This window comes from Monodelphis domestica, chromosome 1 (assembly GCF_027887165.1).
Source record: "Monodelphis domestica isolate mMonDom1 chromosome 1, mMonDom1.pri, whole genome shotgun sequence".
Taxonomy (NCBI): Eukaryota; Metazoa; Chordata; class Mammalia; order Didelphimorphia; family Didelphidae; genus Monodelphis; species Monodelphis domestica.
The window spans coordinates 616295946-616316673 of record NC_077227.1 but is presented as its reverse complement, the minus strand read 5'-3'; the positions used below and the strand labels follow the sequence as shown (position 1 = coordinate 616316673).

The window sequence follows — 20728 nt, the reverse complement described above, 5'->3', positions numbered from 1 at the left end:
TCTGAGATTACTTCCAATTTATCTTGGAGATCTCCTATTAGTACATAGCTGTTTTCATGATGTCTCCCCCAAACACACTGGGAGCTACTTGAGAACATGAATTGTCTTTTGCATTTCTTTGTATCCCCAGAGTTCAGCAAAAAAGTGTTTGGTCCATGGCAATTATTTAATAAATGACAGATGACTAACAAAACTAAATGCTGTGAAAATTATAATGACCAAGCTTGTTCCCAAAGAAAAGTTTGGGGAAGAAACTTCCAAACCTCCATTACAAAAATAGGGGCCAACAGGTGTGGAACACGGCAAATTATGTCAGATTTTTTGATGTTGATTAGTTTTGCTGGACTGGTTTTCTTCCCTCTTTTTGGTCATTTGATATAAGGAATATCCCTCCTGGAGGAGGCTCAAGGATATATGTTGGAGAATGAACATTATTTACAAACAAAGGTCATCAATAAAAATTTATCCAAAAGAAAAAGTTTCTTTACTTCCCAGACCCACTGGGGAACAAAATCTTAAGTCTTGCATATATGGCCCTTTGTGATTTTTCTAAGGGTTTGTGAGGACAGACACAAGAAATATGTAGAAATAAAGTATAAAAGCTCTATTTCTTCCTTTAACTTTTTCTTTTTTTTTTAACTCAGGCCTCTAGGAAAAGTCAATGTCACTCATACTGGTCTGTACTGAATCTCAGATAAATTAAGGCTAGCCTGGGTGTTTCTTCTAAAAAGCTAGAATAAATATAAAATAAATGTTCTTGTGAATCAAAAATAGCACTTGGGTCCCTGAGTAGGAAATAAAGAAATGGAGTAGTCTGGGCTAGACAAATGCTTAAGCATGCCATTGTGAGGGGAAAGGGAGGAGAACAGTTTGAGAGAGAATATTTACTGCTTCCTTCAATCTTCTTCCTGCTTGCTATGACTATCACTGCAGTCTTATCCCAAACTGAGCCCTTCCTCATCAGAGAAAGGGGAGAAGGACACAATAGGCAAATGGCAACAAAAGGAGAAAAAGGAGAGTCTCTGTATTCATAAGCCCTTCCAAGGTGAAGTTATAGTTATAAGGGGTGCAAGCAAGTGGGCCTGCTAAGAAAGAGACTACCTTCCTCTAGAAATATAACCTAAACAAAACTCACCTGACTTCAGTTCGAAAAGAAGCTTCATCCCATTTTGTAGTTTCATTTATACGGCTGAACAGACCTTCACAAATTCGAGGTATCAAGCCAGAATCACCCTGTAATAAAAATTAAGAACTGATAAAATAATTTCTTGCAATACAAACAACCTCTAACTGAATATGCAAGGAAAAAGACTACTGGAAGGTCTACAGCAGTCATAGGTTCATGGGTTACAGTTCCAGCTTTAAGTTAATTTACTCTAGAAACTCTGTTTAGTCTTTATAGGCCTCAGTTTCCTCACTTATAAAATGAGTTTTACTAGATGGTCTCATAGGTTCCTTCTAGTTAGATTTGAATATCTAATTCAGTTCCAACATTAAGCGCCAGATATGCACAAAGTACAGAGCCTAGTCCATATTGGGTGAAAAACAGCATCGTCTCACCCTTCAATGAGTTTACAAATCAATATAGAAAATAAGATAAATACACAAAAAAGTTAAATGCAAGGTAGATTGTAATAAACTGGAAAACTGTAAATCTAATCGGTGCTAAAAGAAATAGGAAGAGAGAAATCACTTTTAGTTGAGAGCATCAGGGAAAGCTTCACAGATAAGATGTCACCTGACCTGGGCCTTCAGGAAGGAAGGGCAGAGAGGAAGTATGGCTAGAACATGGACTACTTAAATGGACCAAGAGGTGAGCATGTAGGACAAGATCTGGGACCATCAAATAATCGAGCATACGAAGGGGCATAGAGAGAAATAAGACTGGAAAAGGAAGCTGAAGCCAGATGCAGGGAGCCTGAAATGCCAGATTAAGAAGTCTGCAGTTAGCCACTGAGGAGCTTTGGTCGGAAGAGTAACATGGTCAGACCTCTACTATTTTGGCAGCTCTATGAAAGACGCAGAAGGCAAGAATAAGGTAACACCACAGTCTTACAGGAGAAGAGGCTAAGAGATCCTGACAAAGATGCTGGCAGTGTGCCTGGAGAATAGGAGATGGAGAGGAGAATCAGAGTAGGGCTTGAAAAATGGAACATGGAAGCCAATTGAGAGATAGACAGAGGAGAGTTAAAGCTGACTCTAAGGTTTGGTCCACATGACTACTTAGATGTAGCTCCTTCAACAGAAGGAGGGAAGCTGGAAGGAGAGTCGGATGATGGAAGGAGAGGGAGGGGAAAGTAATGAAGAGCAGAGGGGCTGAGAGGAGATGAATGCAATTTTGGACAAGTTACATTTGAAGTTCCAGTGGGACATGTGGCTACAAATGTCCAACAGGGCCCCAAAAATGTGGGACTGAAGCTCAGAGCAGAGAATAGATCTGGAAATAAAGACTTGGGAGTCATCTGCATATTTGGTAACTGAAAAAGAAACTTCATAAGGTTACTGGGGCACTGAGTGGAGTAAAAAGAGTCTATAACAGAGCTTTGGGAAAAGATTTTTGGTTTTGTTTTTAAACCTTTAGTTTCTGTCTTAGTATCAATTCTAAGACTGAAGCGAGGCAAGGGCTAGGCAATTTTGGAAATTTAGAGGACAAGAGAAGAAAAAACTCCCAAAGGAGAATGAGACCAAGCCTCATCTCACAAGAAAAGAAAGAGACCTCCTCATGAATTTTTTTCTCACTGAAAAGGATGAAGACAAGACCCAAACTACATAGGATATAGTCTAATTCAAAATAAAATCTTGCTATTCATAACCTACTTTATAAATGTCTAGCCCAGCTATGTGTGGATTTATATGCAAATTTCACTTCTATTGAGTTTTTTATATTGAAGTTAGAAATCTTCATTTTGATGCTTACCAAGTAGCTATCCAGACTGAACTCACAAACCAACTCACTTCCATAATTCAAATAGTTTGTTTTCATTTTTGTTTTTAAACCTTTACCTTCTGTCTTAGTATTAATTCTAAGACAGAAAAGACACAAGGGCTAAGCAATTTCAGTTAGGTGATTTGCCTAAGGTCACAAAGCTAGGAAATGTCTGAGGCCAGATTTGAACCCAGACCTGGGCTACCTAGCTGCTCTCAGATAATTTTTAAAGTTATACCTCCTCTATGAACCACAGACTTATGAAATGAAGCGTGGAGCTGGAAAAGATCTTAAAGATCATCTAGCCCAAACCCCTCATTGTACAGGGACACATACAAAGCTGAGAGGAGTGAGAGACCAGTGCAGAAGGTGCAGGAGCCAGCAAGTAGAAGGGCTAGAACTTCCTAAATAACTCAGTGAAAACAAATAATAAAGATAAAATCGAAATTCTTGAAGTTCAGAAGTTACATTTTAGACAATGAATAACACCCCTATTTTAGATTCCTGAGAATAAGCAGCATAAAATTCAGAACTTCTTGATCGCTTCTGTAAGTACAGCACTTTATATTTTACAAAGCTTTTTCTCATGTTTGCAATCAGTGCTAGTCATTTGCATTATGAGCTTTAGAAAGTAAAGGATCCAAACACCTTATAAATCTGGAGCAGATGCAGGGACAAAAAAGGCATTATCTACGTATAATAGACTTTTAACAATAATGGATTTGATAGAAAGATATAATATTTGATTTAATTTTTTCATTCCTGTCTTTTTTGGAGTCAATTCATCATTACTTTCTCCTAATCTCTGTAGTCCTGCTTCCGTAGGCTTTTTATTAAATATATTTCCTAGATTTATGTAATGCCTTTCTTCCAAGGATACAGATTTTTTAAATGAGTCTTTTCCAGCTAGAAAAAAAGTAAAAATGTTTTTAAAAGAACAAAGTTAAATAGATTTTATTCAAAACTGTTGGCAAAAGAGCAGCATAAATTATTTTTAAGCCCAGAGTGTGTTTCTGATAAGATTATAAAGACTTTTTAAAAAAGAAAATAGGCAAGGCTTGCATCCATTATTCATATTTATGCACTTAAAACTACTTCTAATTTAACATCTCTCCAAGGAAATTTAGTCCAACTTATTACTGGGGTTTATCCTATTACTACAGAATGATCAGAACATAAAAGCTAAATTAGTGCAGATCAAGGAGATAGAACAGAAGAGAGTATCAGTCCTAAGAGAGAAGTAATTATAAATAAATTCTCTTTCCACACAATGTAAATAACGTACAGTATTTCCCATCATAGTGTAAGACTTCCCTGATCCGGTTTGCCCATAGGCAAAAACACAAGCATTATAACCTTCAAATGCAGATTGTAATACATCTGTGCCAAGATTTGTGAAAACCTGAAAGCAAAAGAAAAAAAATCACAATCAATACAGATCATAAAAACACTTCTTGTAATACTTTTGAAATATTCTAAACCAACATGGTATAGAGATAATGATAAGACAATATCTCTGATTTTGGTAAAAAACAAGTGCTTACATGTGCAATCATGTAAAACACTACCATTTGGAGGTGGAGAATTTGGAACTCAAAATTAAAATAAAAAAGAATGTCAAAATTATTTTATGTGTAATTTGAGGAAAAAATAAAATATTATGTAAAAAATTTTTAATTATTTTATCTCCCCCCAAAAAACAAGCATTTATATTAAAACAGAACTTTAAGAATTCCTGAAATGTAAAAAAGGAGAATTGTAAAGAATATTAATTTCAGATTGATATAAAGTGTTTTAAGTTTCATTTTATTACAATTTTCCTCAATTAAACACTGAAAGTCTAAAGGTACAAAATCTAGGAATTGCAGCCCAATCCTCCCACTGAATGGTCCTGTTATCTACCTATAAAAATATATCATGTTTTGACTGAGATTATTGATTATTGTGCATAAATGATATTTTAATGATTAAGTTCATCACTGGCAGGTTCCATATGGTAACCTAAGGTTTTAGCCTTTATAGTAGAGTGCCAAGTCACATAGATCAAACTAGGACATGTCATAGACTCCATTAAAACTGACTGAATGAGAAGTGTTACTAAGATACTCCAAAATATCAAGCTCTACAACATAACAAGAACATTTTGTCATTCAGACTTAAGGGTAAGGCAAAACTCACTAGAGGTACAAGTTCTCTCAACTGCTTTAAGAGTTGAGGACTTGGGGACAGCTGGGCAGCTCAGTGGATTGAGAGCCAGGCCTAGAGACAAGAGGTCCTAGGTTCAAATCTGACCTCAGACACTTCCCAGCTGCTTAACCCTGGACAATCACTTGACCCCCATTGCCTAGCCCTTACCACTCTTCTGCCTTGGAGCCAATACACAACACAGTATTGACTCCAAGACAGAAGGTAAGGGTTTAAAAAAAAAAAGAGTTGGGGACTTGAGGAAGCTTCCTCCAACCCAAAAAACAGTGCATGAACCAAAACCTCTTCCTGAGAAATCTCCCAGGACTACTCACTGCAAAGGCAGAAGTCTGCCCTTCCAAAATAAAGTAACTGAAGATTGCTCTAAGAGGATGGGGCTTTGGGCTTCCCCTCAATGGTGGGAGTTAGGGGTAGATAAGGATAAAGGGGAAATAGTAAAAAATCTATAAATATTCCATAATTCAGAATTTTCACAGGGAAGATATTTCTCTTCCACATTCCAATGCATGAAGGATACAAATCTATTACAAGAACAAATACAGAATATCTCTGAACTCAGATTTTCCAAAAGTATAACTCTAAGTAACTCATACTGCTCTTGGATGAAAATATCTCCCAAGCATCCCTCCAGGGTACAAAGTAGGGAGGAGAGAGGTGGTGAAGAAAGTTAATTCTAACCATTAGAGAATTCACTGTTGGGCATTTCACAAAGATTAAGGACATCTGGCAATCTGGAAGCTAAGAACAAGAGCTTTTCTTTACAACAGAAAAACAATTAAGAAGCCAGCTTGCTTCTGTTTATCTACCTGCTGATAAGTCTCCCTTCTAGTGGCATTTTCACAAGGTTAATATAAAAAACAATTTTTAAAGAGGTTGATAACATACAAAGATGAAACAAAAGAGATCCCTTCATAACACAAAACTATCAGATCCAATAATATCATTTATGATATCACTTCTAAGATATATACATGCTACACGTGTTATATCACCTGTTCTTCACATCACTGTGAGATAGGTGCCATTTTATATACAAGGAAAACTAAGTCTGATAAGAAAAATTTCATATTTATATACAAGGAAACTAAGTCTGATAATAAATTAAATGCCTCGCCCTGGATCACACAGTAAATAAGAGAAGCAGTATTCAGACTCAGGTCTTCCCATTTGCAAGTCCAGTCAGTAGTCCAACCATTTTATCAGCTAGCTGCCTCATCAATGGCAATTGCCAAACTTACATAAATGGGCAGAAGTACTATGATTAGTGCCTAGCATAGACCTGAAGCCAGAAAGTGCTATGTCCACCCCAACCCACACCTCTGATGTTTCCTAGCTTTGTGAAGCTGAAGGAAAGCATCACTTTGTTCCTTTGTGCTTTGGACAACTCCCTAAAACTCTGCCACTAATTCATAGACAGACTAGAGGTAATGCCCATAAGGAAAATCCCTCCACAGCAAAGAAATCCCAGATACATGAAATATTCGTGTATGTCAATGGGTAAGAGAAAATTTTAGGAATAAGACTGGCAATATAAAAGTAACTTGTGCCATGGGAAAATAAACATACTTAGATTTTAGAAATCATACCATTTCTTGAGAAACATAATTTGGACTTTTAGAATCAGCAGAACAAAAGGAAAAGTCATAGGTGAAGGTTTTGGTTCTTTCTCTTCCTGAATCTCCAGTCCCTCCCTCTGGAATCTAGAAGAAAAAGAAGCAGAAATGATAGAGATCACCATGTGACACGTAAAGCACTGCAGAAACATGAACACTTCCCAGATGCATCACTTTTCTGCCCAAGAACTTCTCGGCGCTTCCATCTTCTAAAGAGTCTGAAGTCCCCGCCCTGGAATCCAACCCTGCATGCACTTCCCTCTGCAGCCTTCTCTGGAGCTGCCAGACAGTCAGACAGACCCTGCCCGCTCCTCTCCTGCAGGGGGCAGATGGTGTCTGAGCTCCTTCCAGTGCTACAGTGGCAGGGTACCAAGGCCCTGCTCACCCATTAGCATGGCCTTTAGGAAGCCTGAGAAGACAGAAGGGAGCATGGCTGGATCTACAGGCGAGGACCTGGGGAATTTGGAGAGGTATGAAATTTTTAAGTAAAAGGTGAATAAGGGGCCATCAGGAGGCTCATTTAAGTCAATGAAGAATTCAGAAGGCCCTCTGTAGAACTTGCCCTAGAAACCTCAAGGGAGGAAGTGAGGAGATAGCCCAGAGGAAAGGGAGAGAAAGGGAATAAACACTTGGGAAGCACCTACTATGCGCCAAACACTGTGCTAACCACTTTTTTCCCAGGGTTATTGAAGAAAGTAATTGATCCTCACAAACCACCACACACCCCCGGGAGCTATTATTATTCCCATTTTACAGGGGAGAAAAACTGAGGCAAGCATAGCTAATGTGTGGCGGAGGCTGTATCTGAATTCAGACCTGCCGGACTCTGGGCTCAGCACTGTGCCACAAGCTACTTTACAAGAGGACTGAAACGCAAATCTGCAGGATCTGTGGAATTGAGGGAACAACCTGTCTTTTGGAGGCTTCAGCTAAGTGACTCTGGACTGCCAGCCTTAAATGATCCCTGCCCTTGAGCAGCCCCTGGTGGTGACTGGAGGGAGGGCGAGCTTCTCAAAAAAGGCCTGTTACTCTGCTGCCCTCTCTGGCGAGAGAAGGAAAACCAGAGGGAGCCTGAGAAGATGCAGGGATCCAGGGAGTGGTGGGCTCAGAGCTGCTTGGACTGGACCAGGGAGCCGCACTGCCTCGGGTTCCCCACAGGCCAGAAGGGCACTCTTGGGCGGCACCTTTTCCCCAAGGTGCATTCTCATTTAGTCTATTAGCACCTCTGAGGACACCATTTCACCCCTGCAAGTGTAGAATAGCCAAGAAACCCAGAGAGCAGGTGGAGGGGCAAGCAGGTAGGCCCTAGCTCTCCTCCAGGGAGAAGCAGCTGGAGTAACGGAGTGTGAAGGTTCCTAGTGAGGCCTGTACACAGCGCAGAGAGGGACTGTCCACACGAGGTTGGAATTGCCCCTGTGGCTGCACTCCAAGAGATTCAGGCACAGCAGGGCCCCTGGAGGTCAGAGAGGGAGTCCTAGAGAATGGGGTCTGGACCCGACCTTGAAGGAAGAGGCTGATCTAGAGAAGTAGAGGCTGGAGGGGCTGAGGTGGAAAAGAGGCGAAGGAAAGGCACTTTAGGCCAGGGAACTGGCCTGAACCAAGGGATAACCCTTGCTCAGATACAATTACAGCAAAACTTGTTGGTTGGATATCAAATAACTCCAAAGCTCTGATGATGAAAGCATTCCCTAGCTAAAGGGATAGGCCACACTACTCTGAAATGCAAAACTCTTGGTCCCTTGGGCAGTGAACTAATCTGAACTTCTTACTGTGGTCCATCAAGACCCAAAAAAAAAAAAAAAAAAAGACCCAGTTTGCCAATAGGTCTGGTCTTATAATATGAAAAAGGGCTGGAATTATAAACAAAGTGAAGCTTTTGGACACATTTCCCTAAATGCTGGATGAATAGTTCATTTGAATGTCAGCCTTTGGTGGTTGTCATTTTAAAGGATAGCTGTTTAGCTTTTTCCTAGTGAGCCTACTTTTCTAAATTGACTAAACTACAGCCTGAAGTTATGATTGGAAATAAAATTGCTTGTAAGACCCAGTCAAAGCTCATCTCATCGTATAGCACAAAAAATACACCTTGCCGTCTGAATTGCTTTCAAAGGGTGATCTAGACAGGTAAATATTCCTGTTTGGAAGGTACAGTATTCCTTAGCTTTCAAACTAACACCAAAAACTGAAAGAAAAGGTAAAGAAAGTAGGGGAAAGACAAAACTGCTTTTCCATCCCCTCACAGTACAGGAAGCGAAGAGGAAGAATAAGAGAAAACAGCTCTCAGAACAGATAGTAAAACAAAACCATAAGAATTTTTCCACATAAAGAAAATAAGATCTATTGATCTCAAAAGAGAAACAAAAAACTTGCCTTTAAGTTTGTGATTGTTGTTTTGTTTGTTTCCATGTGAATAATACACTTGGCCTCCAAATCTTTTTCCCTGAAAACAGAAACAATCCAATAGGTTCATAAAAAAAACTTTATATCCACTTAATGCAAAGGGGTGTCATTTATATTTAAATTAGTATGTAAAGTTATTTTACAAAGCAATTTAAACTGATAAGTATATCATTCTTCCTAGTATACAGGTAAGCTTTTAACTTCTAAGTATATAATTAGAATTTACTCCCAAGAAACTCTCTTTCCCAGCTTCCCATGTTCCTTCTCATATTAGTAGGGAGGATATAAGTTTTGTGTGACCCCACCCCTAGCTCTATTTTCTCGAGATCCTGGCTGGAAAAACAGGCTTTATGTCAAGCAGGAGAATCTACAAATGTGGGTTTACTTTTTGTTAGATAATTAGTTTTGAACTTCTATTTCTTTTAGTTTATTTTCTTTCTACTTCAAATCATTATTAATAGACTTTATAAAATAAAATACTTGGAGTTATTAGATATTAATTTAAATTTTACATAGGAGAGTTCATTGGGATCTGATTTTCAGGTTTTTTTCTCAAGCTTTATTGCTTAGAAGGCAATAAAGCCTCTGAAGTATAGAGCACTGGTCTTTGAATCAGGAAAAGATCTTCCTGAGTTCAAATCTGACCTCAGACACTTACTACCTGTATGACCTGGGCACGTCACTTAACCCATGTTCCTCATGGTAAACCAGTCCCAACACTTTGCCAAGAACAAACTGAGGAACTAAAAAATCCACTAAAAATTCTACATTAGGAATTTGTCTAACAAATACCACAAGATACCATAGCCAGTCTTCCAGATAGATACCCAAAATAAGAAAATCTCCAAAATGAAAAGGAGCACAGTGGTTGCTTCCAGTGGGCCAATCCATAGCTGACCAAGAATCCCCTCAATAAGCGTGACAAGGAGTCATGTAACACCTGATGATGGAATGAACGATTCTACTCTGGAATACCTCTTGATTTTTCTTGATGTTCAGTCTAAATTTGTAAGGCCTATTCAGAGCTCCTGCCTTGGCTCTCCTCTCTGAAGAGTTTTCTCTTAAAAGTTCTAGTTCCTTTAACCAAATATTATATAGCCTTAAAGTCAAGAAGACCTGAGTTCAAATGCTGCCTCAGACTTTGTGGGCCTGGACAAATCACTTTGCTTTTCAAAGCCTCTGTTTCCTCATATATAAAATGGGGAAAATAATATCCCTGACCTTAAAAAGTCATCGGGAGATTCCAATGAAATAATGTGTGTAAAGCGCTCTGTAAATCTTAAAGCACTTTCTTTAAATGCTACTATATAGCATAACCTCAAGGCTCATCACCATTGCAGCTGTCTTCTTTTGCTAGCTTAAGGATGTTTTTCCTAAAACACCTACAACTAAACCCAGCACCGGACCAGAGCACAGATTGGCAGGACTCCCTTTCCTAGCCCTGCCCTCAGTGTCTCTCGGTGTAACCTCAGGTCACATTAGTTTTTTTGTTCATGCTGAACTTTCACTCCCCAGACCATTTTCACACTAAATATCATTGAGACACTCTCCTACTCCATTAAAGGGAGGTAGCTAACACAGCAGCAGATAGAGCATTGCACCTCAAGTCAGGAAAACCTAAGTTTAAATCCAGACTCATACTAGCTCTGTGATTTAGGCAAGTCATTTAACCACTTTCTGCCTCATTTTCCTCAACTATAAAATTGGGATAATGATAATATCTATCTAACAAGGTTGTTCTGAGTTTAGCATAGGGCCTGGTTGTATGGCACCTATTATGATAAGTGCTTAATAAATGTTTATTCCCTTACCTTTTGGTCTTGTAATTGTAAAACTGATTTCTTTAACTAAACCATAGGACTATATATCCCTATTACATTTATTCTTATAACATTTTGTTTTATTTAGTTTGGCCCAATATTCTATTCCATTGATAGCTTTCTGGATCCTGACTTTATTTTCCAGTGTGCTAACTACTACTTCTACAGTTTTCTATCATCTAAAATATTAAAAGCATGTCATCTATGTCTTTATCCAGGGCTTCAATAAAAATAGTAAATAATAAAGAGCCAAGTGCAAATCTTTGAAACATTGCACTAGCACTACCAAACTGGCATCAACCCATTAATTGAGTCAATTACTTGATTCTTTGAATCAAGTTGTTCAACTGGTTCCAAAATGACCTAATTAGACTAATGTCTAAACTACATCTCTCCATCTTGTATACAAGAATAGCATTTGAGATTCTGTCAACTCTTTTGCTAAAATCTGAGTATACAGCATCCTTTCAATTGCTATAATCACCAGTCTAAGAATCCTTTCAAGAAATGGAAACATGGTTATTCCAGGATGACTTACTCTTGATGAAGCCACCCTATCTCTGTAGTCATTGCTTCCTTTTTCCTATGTCCATTAACCATAATTTAATTACATTTTATATTTTTGAACAGAACAAAGTCAAGTTCACTAAGTCTATGTTTGAAGATTATAGTCTCTTCCCTGTCTGAAAGTCAAGGCTGCATTTACCTTTCTCCAGTTCTACAGAACCTAGTTCCTGTTTTCCATAATCATACAAAGTACTTACAGTGGTTTCCTAATCATATTTGCCAGTTCTCTCAGTATCATGGAATGTAAATCATCTGAAAATGATGACCTGAACTCATCAAGAATAGCTAGGCAACCCTTTGATCCAGCCATTATACTGCTGGGTTTGTACCCCAAAGAGATAATAAGGAAAAGGACTTGTACAAGAATATTCATAGCTGTGCTGTTTGTGGTGGCAAAAATTGGAAAATGAGGGGATGCCCTTCGATTGGGGAATGGCTGAACAAATTGTGGTATATGTTGGTGATGGAATACTATTGTGCTCAAAGAAACAATGAACTAGAGGAATTCCAAGGGAACTGGAAGGACCTCCAGGAACTGAAGCAGAATGAAAGCAGCAGAACCAGGAGAACATACTGATACATTCTGGTACAATCGCACATAATGGACTTCTCTACTAGCAGCAATGCAATGATCCAGGACAATTCTGAAGGACTTATGAGAAAGAATGCTATCCACATTCAGAGGAAGAACTATGGGAGAAGAAACACAAAAGAAAAACAACTGCTTGATCACATGGGTCAATGGGGATGTAATTGAAGTTATAAACCCTAAATGATCACCTTAGTGCAAATATCAATAATATGGAAATAGGACTTGACCAATGTACGTGTAAAACCCCATGGAATGTGCATGGGCTATGGGAGGAAGTTGGGGGGAGGGGAGGGAAAAAATGATTTTTGTAATCCTGGAAAAATACTCTTAATTAATAATTAAATAAAAATTTAAAAAAAAGAATAGCTAGGCACTCTCTTACAACCACTAAAATAGGTTCTCAAGAAATACTATCGTTATTTTTTAAAAGCAGAGATTAAAATGTATAATGTACCACCATTATTTGGCATTTACATGTTTATTTTATCAAAAATATTAGTAAATAACCCTAAAACATTATTGGAGCATTGACTTAGTAACAGAATACAATGACCTATGGCTAATATTAAAGTCTATTTTCTGGTCTCTCAGTGAATTCCTCTCACTGATAACGTCTTTGAATAAATAATGCATTTAATTAAAAGGCTTAGAAACTAGATGACAGAATCACAGAACTAAAGATCATGTCATACTAAAAATAAGAGCACCCTGAATATATCAAGAATTCAAAAATCTACAGGAATTTAGAACACACTATCAGAAAAACGCATGAATCTAGCAGCCATTATGTCTTTCTATTCCTTCAGCCAGAAATGGGAAAGTCTGATAGGAGAATAATTTATTGTTAATCCTATTAATTAAAAAATACTTTTGTTAATTCTTCAAAAAAGTTAAATTGGTAATCGCATTCATTTGTGTTCTATCAACAGTTCTTACTTATTTTCAAACAGTCAGAATTTATTAAAGCCTCTACTATGTTCCATGCACTGGGAAATCTCAAAGAGTTTATATGTTTATATTCTACTGAGGGGAGATATGATCAATGGCAAACACAGGACAGATGTTTATTTATTTAGAATAAATAATGATAGGTGTTGGGGACCACTGATTTCATTAATCAGAAAAGGTAACACTTGAACTAAGTCTTTTAGGGATCTAAGGTCTCAAGAGGGAGAGCATTTCTGGCAGACAGGGCAGTCTCTGCAAAGGCAAGATGGAATGTCCTGAGAGGAACTGGAGTAAAAAGTCCATGAGGAGTAAGACATGATCAGCCTGGAAAGGGAATCAGGAGTATGATTGTAAAGGGCTTTAACAGTCAAAGAAAAGAGACTAGATTTTAACTCACTTTCATTGCCTTCTTGATCAGAGGACTGACATGGTCACCTCTGAGTTGTGAGGAATATGGACTGGGAAGGAAAGATACAGGATTCAGGAAGGATAAAATGGGAAGCTACTCCAATAGTCCCAGGAAAGATAATGAGTATCCAGCCTAGGGTAGTCACGGTGGGATTACAGAGAAGGGGATAGATAGGTACAAGAGATATTAAATGAATGGGGGAGAGTGAGGATGAAAAGATGAGAATGATTCCTAAGTGTCAGACCCGGGTGATTAGAAAAATAGTGATGCTCACGAAAGAAACAGAGAAGTCAGGAGGAGAAGTGGTATTAGGATAAAAGAGAACAAGCTCTGCTTTGAACATGATGAGTTTCAGAAGCCTAAGAAACATCAAGGTGGAGATGTCAAACTGTCGCCAAGCTAGGACTGAATCTCCAAAGAGAGAGAAATGAGGGCTAGAAAGCTCTAAAGAGCGTTCAGTCATGTGCTTGGAAATGATCAGGGAATCCAGAGGACTTGATGAGATCACAGAAACAAGATAGAACAAGAGAAAAGGAAAGGACCCAAAACAAAGCCATGAGGCATATCCATGCATAGGAGTAGCATGTAGACAATATTCCTGCAAAGGAGACCAATGAGTGGATTGATGAAATGTCATGAAAATCCTGGAAGAAGAGCATGTCCATACATTACAAAGAGAAAGTAGGAAGAGAACTTTTCAGTCACCTAGTTTAACATATTTATTTTACAGATGAAGAAATTGAATCTCAGAGGGGAGAGTGAATTGCCCAAGGTCACACAGGTAGTAAGGCTCAGCACCAAGCAGTGAAGACAGGTCCTCTAGCTATAAATCCAGTGCTTTACTCTTCTGTCTCCTATATCCAGAAGAAAGAGAGGGTCAATAGTGTCAAACACTACAGGAGTCAAAATTGATGGGGGCTGAGCAAATGTCATTTATTTAGCAAGAAAGACACTTTGGTGAACTTGCAGAGAGGCTCTTCAAGCAGGAAGCAGAGTAGAGAAACTTGGGGATCCAGGAAGTAAACCAAAGGCTAAATTAATTCAGTCTAAGGCTTAATTTCAAAGTGTGATTGAGGATAGTCACCTCAGTTAGCATTTAGAGGTAAACCATCATTCTAAATTTACCTAAATGGAAGCATTCCATCCACTCTAACTATGACTATGTTAACACCTTTATCTTAATTTTGGGTGGAAAAAGCAGTTGGTGGCAGAAGTACAATTAATAAAGGCCTAAAGACTTGTTAAGAGAAATAACACAGGGCACAAGTGTTTCCTACTCTTTATAATAATTCCAATAATGATAATAACAGCTAATATAAATATAAAACATCTACTATGTGCCAGGCACAGAGCTAAGCACTTTCCAAATATTATCTCATCTAATCCTCAAAACAACCCTGAGAAGTAGATGTTATTATTATCCCCATTTCTCAGTTGAAGAAACTGAGAGAGAAAAATCATGTGAGAGGCTCCTACTTTGAAAAAAAAAAAGTCTCATAATTTTCTGTCTTTCCAAGCTATTTTTTATTTCCCTTGTGGATTCTTTTGTTGAGAGAAGTTATATTGGCAATGTGAAAAAATTAAGAGTTTGTTTACTTACGAAGGCTGCCCAAGTGGTTGGAGAAAACATTTTTTAGCTATGTACCAGCACAATAAGTAAAAAGAAGGAAAGAAAGAAATCTGACGGAAGTCTATTTTGAGATGAAGAGTTTTGCCAAGCAGAGCTTACTGTTTTCTAGATCACTTTTAGAAATAGTCTTTCCTGAGAAAGCATTCTTCATTCCCCTCCTCCAATCATAAATTCATTTTCTTGAATGAGAATTTTCATTGTAATATTGCATGTCTGACTAATTAGTTTATAACTATAAATATGATGAGGAAATGGGTTGCTTCTCTATTTGGATGATTATCCCATGTTTCTTTCTTAATAATAATAATAATACTTTCGTGGCATAATATCACCTACTATGAACCAGGTATTGTGCTAGGCATTTTAGAAATAGCTTATTTAATCTTTACAACAACTCTCTGGAAGATGAGTACTATTATTTATCCCCATTTTACAATTAAGAAATTGAGGCAGTAGTTAAGTAAGTAAGTTAAGTTAATTAAGTAATTTGTCCAAGATCAGTCCAGCTAGTAAATCTGAGGTCACATTCAAACACAGGTCTTCCTAACTACCAGGTCCAGCATTCTATCCATTGCACCACCAGCTGTCCTGAGCAAGGAACTTAATAAACGTTTGTTGACCTATTCATAAAATTTAATGGCAATAGTTAGCTTTTATATACCACTTTGCAAACCTTAGTGTTCTGCATATGCTAGCTCATGTGATCATGTGAAAGGGGGGGGGGGGTGCTATTATTATCCTCATTTTACAGTTGAGGAAGCTGAGGTAATATACTCACCAAAGATCACAGAGCTTACTAGTCTCTGAGGCAATATGTGAACTCAGGTCTTCCCAACTCCTGGTCCACAAACCCTGTCTGTCCACTGTGCCACCTACAAGCCTAGTGGTTCTGAAGTATTATGTCATCTCTTGATTTCATACTAAAAATAATATCTTCAGTAATCTTAACACCATTTCAAGAGAGACAAATGAGTAAATACACTCAGAGGCAGAACAGCAGATACCAATTTTTACAGTCAAGGATCAAATATTCCTTTATTTTTTATATTCGTCCTTGTCACCATACCTGTTCCTAGATAGACTATCTACCCATAAAGTATCATATGAAGTCTATCAACAAAGAACCATGTGTGCTACTAAGACCCACTGAACCCCAATACTTATATTTACCAACATTTTTAAAAGTGGCTATTTCACTGAATAAATTCAGAAAAACCTGAAGCTATTTTTCTATTGACATTATATATGCGTGTGTGAGTGTGTGTGTGTATGTGTGTGTGTGTGTATCATGTCTCTGGAACCTTTTAATAACCATATTATTCAACTTTTAGAGATTCTGATGATACTTAATGATTTTGAAAATGTCTTATTATAAAGGGCTAATTATTTTTAATAACAAATAATAAGATCAACTTATAAAATCTATATCCACAAACCTGTCCCTATTACACCTATACATTTGTAAAGGAATTCTCAGGTGAGAGGGTTCCCTTGGCATACAACCAGGGAAATGTTTCTCAAAACAAGAATTAGATATTACACACTTTTAAATTTAATTTTTAGAGTTTAATTAAATTTAATGTTAAGTTTAACAAAATGACAAATCAAGCCCTCATTTGTAATCTTTGCCAATTTCTTTTTTTTTTTTAAACCCTTACCTTCCGTCTTAGAATCAATATTGTATATTGGTTTTAAGGCAGAAGAGTGTTAAGGGCTAGGCAATTGGGGTCAAGTGACTTGCCCAGGGTGACACAGCTGGGAAATGTCTGAGGCCAGGTTTGAACCCAGGACCCCCTTTCTCTAGGCCTGGCTCTCAATCCACCCAGCTGCCCAGCTGCCCCCTCCCCCTATCTTTGCCAGTTTCCAAGGTGTACCTGCTTACAATGAAAATTTAATAAGCCAGAGCTGGCTCCAGCACACCCTTACATACAACCAAAAATGTTTTTCAAAATCAGAGCCTCATGGTCATAAAAAGCAAACTTAACTATGAAAATGTCTAAAAACAAACTCAGTACAATGAATGTCTGGGAAGCTTTTTTACTGTATATGTCTTCAAAAGGCCTGGGTATCCTTTCCACTGCCTCTGATCACAACCCTTCTTCACCAGGGTTCATCATATGGTATCCACCTTCAGGTGATGAGGACCCCATACACCAAAAAGAATCTAGCATTTTCTGAAACCAAATTTGGCCTGGGCAGCTTTTCAGTTCAGCAGTTATCAAACACTATCAAAAACAAAAAAGGAAATAGAGTTCCCAACCTGTAACCTCTTGGCTCCAAGCTAATTTCTGTGAAATCATCAAATCCTACTGCTCAATTGTTAGGAAAAATCACAGCTGAGTAAGTACTGAGAAAGCTCTTGGGTGGTTATTCCAAGCAATAGCCCTAAGTTCCCCTAAACTTCTCAGAAAATGTCATTATCAACAAGTCACCAGAGTGATTAGCTGGTGAGCTGTGACTCCAGGCACTGCTGCAAATACCCAAATATCAACACTTCAGAGGAGTAATAATCCATCGCTGGACAGATAAAAATAATTATAGTCACGGTTTGATTACTAACAGGATGTAGAAGTAAATTAACCACAACAAATCTTGCTTTCTTGCTCATAATCTGTTGGCAATACTCAACAATCTCAATATTTTGAAGAGCATTTTCTTTGATTGAGAGGCAATAACATAATGGATAAAGGTCAGACTCTGAGTCAAGAAAGCCTTGGTTCAAGTGCCACCTCTGACACATACTGACCATTCTGCATTTCTCTCTCACCAGGCTACAATCTGGACTTTCACTATCAGGATCTGAGAAATTTATTTATCCTACAAGATCACTTAAGCCCTGGAACTGCTCCTGTGGCCCCCACTCTCATTCTGATTGAGAGGGGCTCCTCCCAGAACCTCCATTTAGGGAGGGTACCTTGACCAGCCATCTCTTCAATTTTCACCAAACTGCAATCCAATCCTCTGTCATGCCTGGGTTCCTTCCTTCCGCTTCCTGATCCCCCTCTCCAGCTCTGTTTTGTGTTTTTGCCACTAGAATGTAAACTTCTTGAGAGGAAGCACTGTTTCATTTGGCTTGTGTTTGTATTCTCAAGACTTTGCATAAGTAAGCTTAATAAATGTTGGAAGATGAGCATAACTCTGGACAAGCCATGAGACTTCCCAGTACCTCATACTATTCTCTAATCCTCTATGGTTGCAGTTAGGCTCAAATTGAGTTGAGAGAAAGGTTTCCTCAAAAGCAATTAGTAAATCAAAGAAATCACCAGGACTAGCCAAAAATAAATAAATAAATAACTTTATTTCCCTAAAGTGCTCTCTCCACATAGCAATCATGGACCAAAGGGACCCTCTCATCCTGCATAATGACATCAAAACCTGACTCACAATTTTTGGCTCTACCTTTCCGAGCCATAATTCTTACCTTCACCATTCAAGTTTAATTCTTCTAACACCTGGATCTTATAGTTCCTTGACCTTAACTCAATCACTGAAAACAAAGTCACACCTTCGACTTTATTACTCTGAATTGCCCCATACTCCATAATTTCCTATCAAACAATTTTCTGTCCCATTTCTCATAATCCCTCACATCTAAGGGATTGTAATAATTAAAAATGGATTTGACAATAAATATAAGAATTTTTTTAAAAATTATTGTGGTTGCCATTTATAAAAATAATTAATTTCTCCATTCAAAATGACTATAAGCAGCTTTTATTTACAGCAAGGTAGAGATATTACAGTGGGAAATATAGGAAAGAGAAAAAAATCACCTAGTTACAAATACCCTAAATCCTAATCCTAATGTCTCCAGACAAAGTCCTAATTAGGAAACCGAAATCTGAAGAGCCAGGAGACACTGAAAAATCCACTGATAACCTTCAGTGCACAGGAGGCTAAGACCATTAAGAATCTCACCAAAGCTCACACTAAAAAGAGTGCCCCACCAAAGTGTCAACCAAGAGAGAGTCTCTGCCAGAAGGAATCCAATGAATCTTCTCCTCAGTGTAAAAATACAAGGCAAACTGTAAAATTGATAGGAAATGGATTGATTATTGATTTATAAACTGATTTAGATAGTCTGCTTGCTGTGCTTATAAAGTATCTGCAGTTTATATCAGTGAAGTGAAGCTCATAAGTGAACTCTTCAGGGCTAGGCACAAGGATGCTAGAGACTTTTGTTATAAAAAATAAAAAATTTATTGAAAATATAAGGATAAAAAAAGATTTCTAACTCTAAGGGGATTCTAACTCCACCCAAATAAAACTCCCTGGTTCTACAAGGAACCACTTCTCCTGTGTCCACAGGCTACACTTCCTGATCTGACAAACCCAAATTTTCTCTATTCAATAAACTAACACTATTATTCTTATAATTCTTAACTTTGTCTCCCAATTATAAAAATAACAAAGGCCAAATGGCTGAGCCTTAGCAAGAACCGAGTTAGAACTGAGCCTTGGCAGACTCAGAGTCCAAACCAAAGACCTGGTCTTTCTTTGGTCTTCTCCGAAAAGAAAACACTCAGCTCCTTCAGGTCTTTCTCTCCTTTCCTTCTGCCTCAAACAGTGAGAGAGAGATGTTACCTCCTCCAAGCCCTCAGAACTAAGGTTTCACTCACAACTACCTCAGAGAGAGAATGTGACTCTGCCAACTGCCAGAGACCAATTGACACACAAAAAAACTTAAGACTTGAAACTGACACTGTCTCAGAGAAACTTCAATTCTTTCTCAAGTCAGCTTTTCTACTTCTTATCTCTAAACTAATATAACAAGACTTATATCTAATATCAGCCTTATATTGGTCTTACCTTTTATAGTACTTTTTCCATTTAACTTCCTGTCTCTCTCTCACTTCACGGGAACCAATCACAGCCTCCCAATTTGCCTAGTACTTCGTGGGGGGGGGGGGGTTCCTTTGGGGGAGTGAACTTTTTTTTCTAGTAAGTGACTTGTGAACTCTCTTACTTAGTGACTTACTAAGTGTTAAATAGGGGTACTTTAAAATTCTTGATTGATTAAATCAAAGGTTGCTGATTGATTACATTAAAAATAAAGAGAGTTTAATTCTTTCTTCACAGGATGTACATGCTTCAGAACCTCTATCCTTCCTTATTGTCCCAATATATAGACTTATTTTAATTTCAGTTGCCTCCCACTATTTTATGGGAGAAAAGGCTAACCTTTCAATGATCAACTCTAAAATTCCTAAAGCCTTTGACTATGCACCTATCTGTCTTGCCAAAACCCAGTTCTCTATCCACATCTTTTCCTCACTTTCTTGGTGGTTGAGCATGTTGCTCAAGAAAGTCACAGAACAATGTTGATAGATTTCATTACAAATCCATACTCAGCCCTCAACTACTCACAGTAGTTATTCTAAAGCATTTCTACTTTCTTTAGGCCCCTGACTACTCTCCTGCAATATCTTCCAGTTCTAAAATGTATGATCTATAAGTACAATTAGTTTAACAGGATGGTTTCAAAATTGCCCTATTTGTTCCCTTAATGTATTTCTTTCTGATATTTTTGTGCATTAAAACATTTTATTGATAAAAATAAAATGATTCATTCTCAGAAAGATAAAAAATAAAATAAAATAATATTATTAAGTATTTAC

The 20728-nt window shown here is 37.8% G+C and overlaps 1 protein-coding gene across 3 annotated transcripts in view; it reads right to left on the bottom strand.

Annotated features, from left to right (window-relative positions):
- Window positions 1-20728, bottom strand: part of KIF16B (kinesin family member 16B) — a 341792-nt gene that overhangs the window by 294373 nt on the left and 26691 nt on the right. For all 3 annotated transcript variants that reach the window (XM_056813860.1, XM_056813861.1, XM_007476655.3), the window contains exons 2-5: window positions 9115-9184; window positions 6718-6831; window positions 4212-4328; window positions 1136-1233 (exon numbers count right to left, since the gene is read on the bottom strand). In XM_056813860.1, the coding sequence (XP_056669838.1) occupies window positions 1136-1233; window positions 4212-4328; window positions 6718-6831; window positions 9115-9184 (399 nt within the window). The remainder of the gene's footprint in view (window positions 1-1135; window positions 1234-4211; window positions 4329-6717; window positions 6832-9114; window positions 9185-20728) is intronic.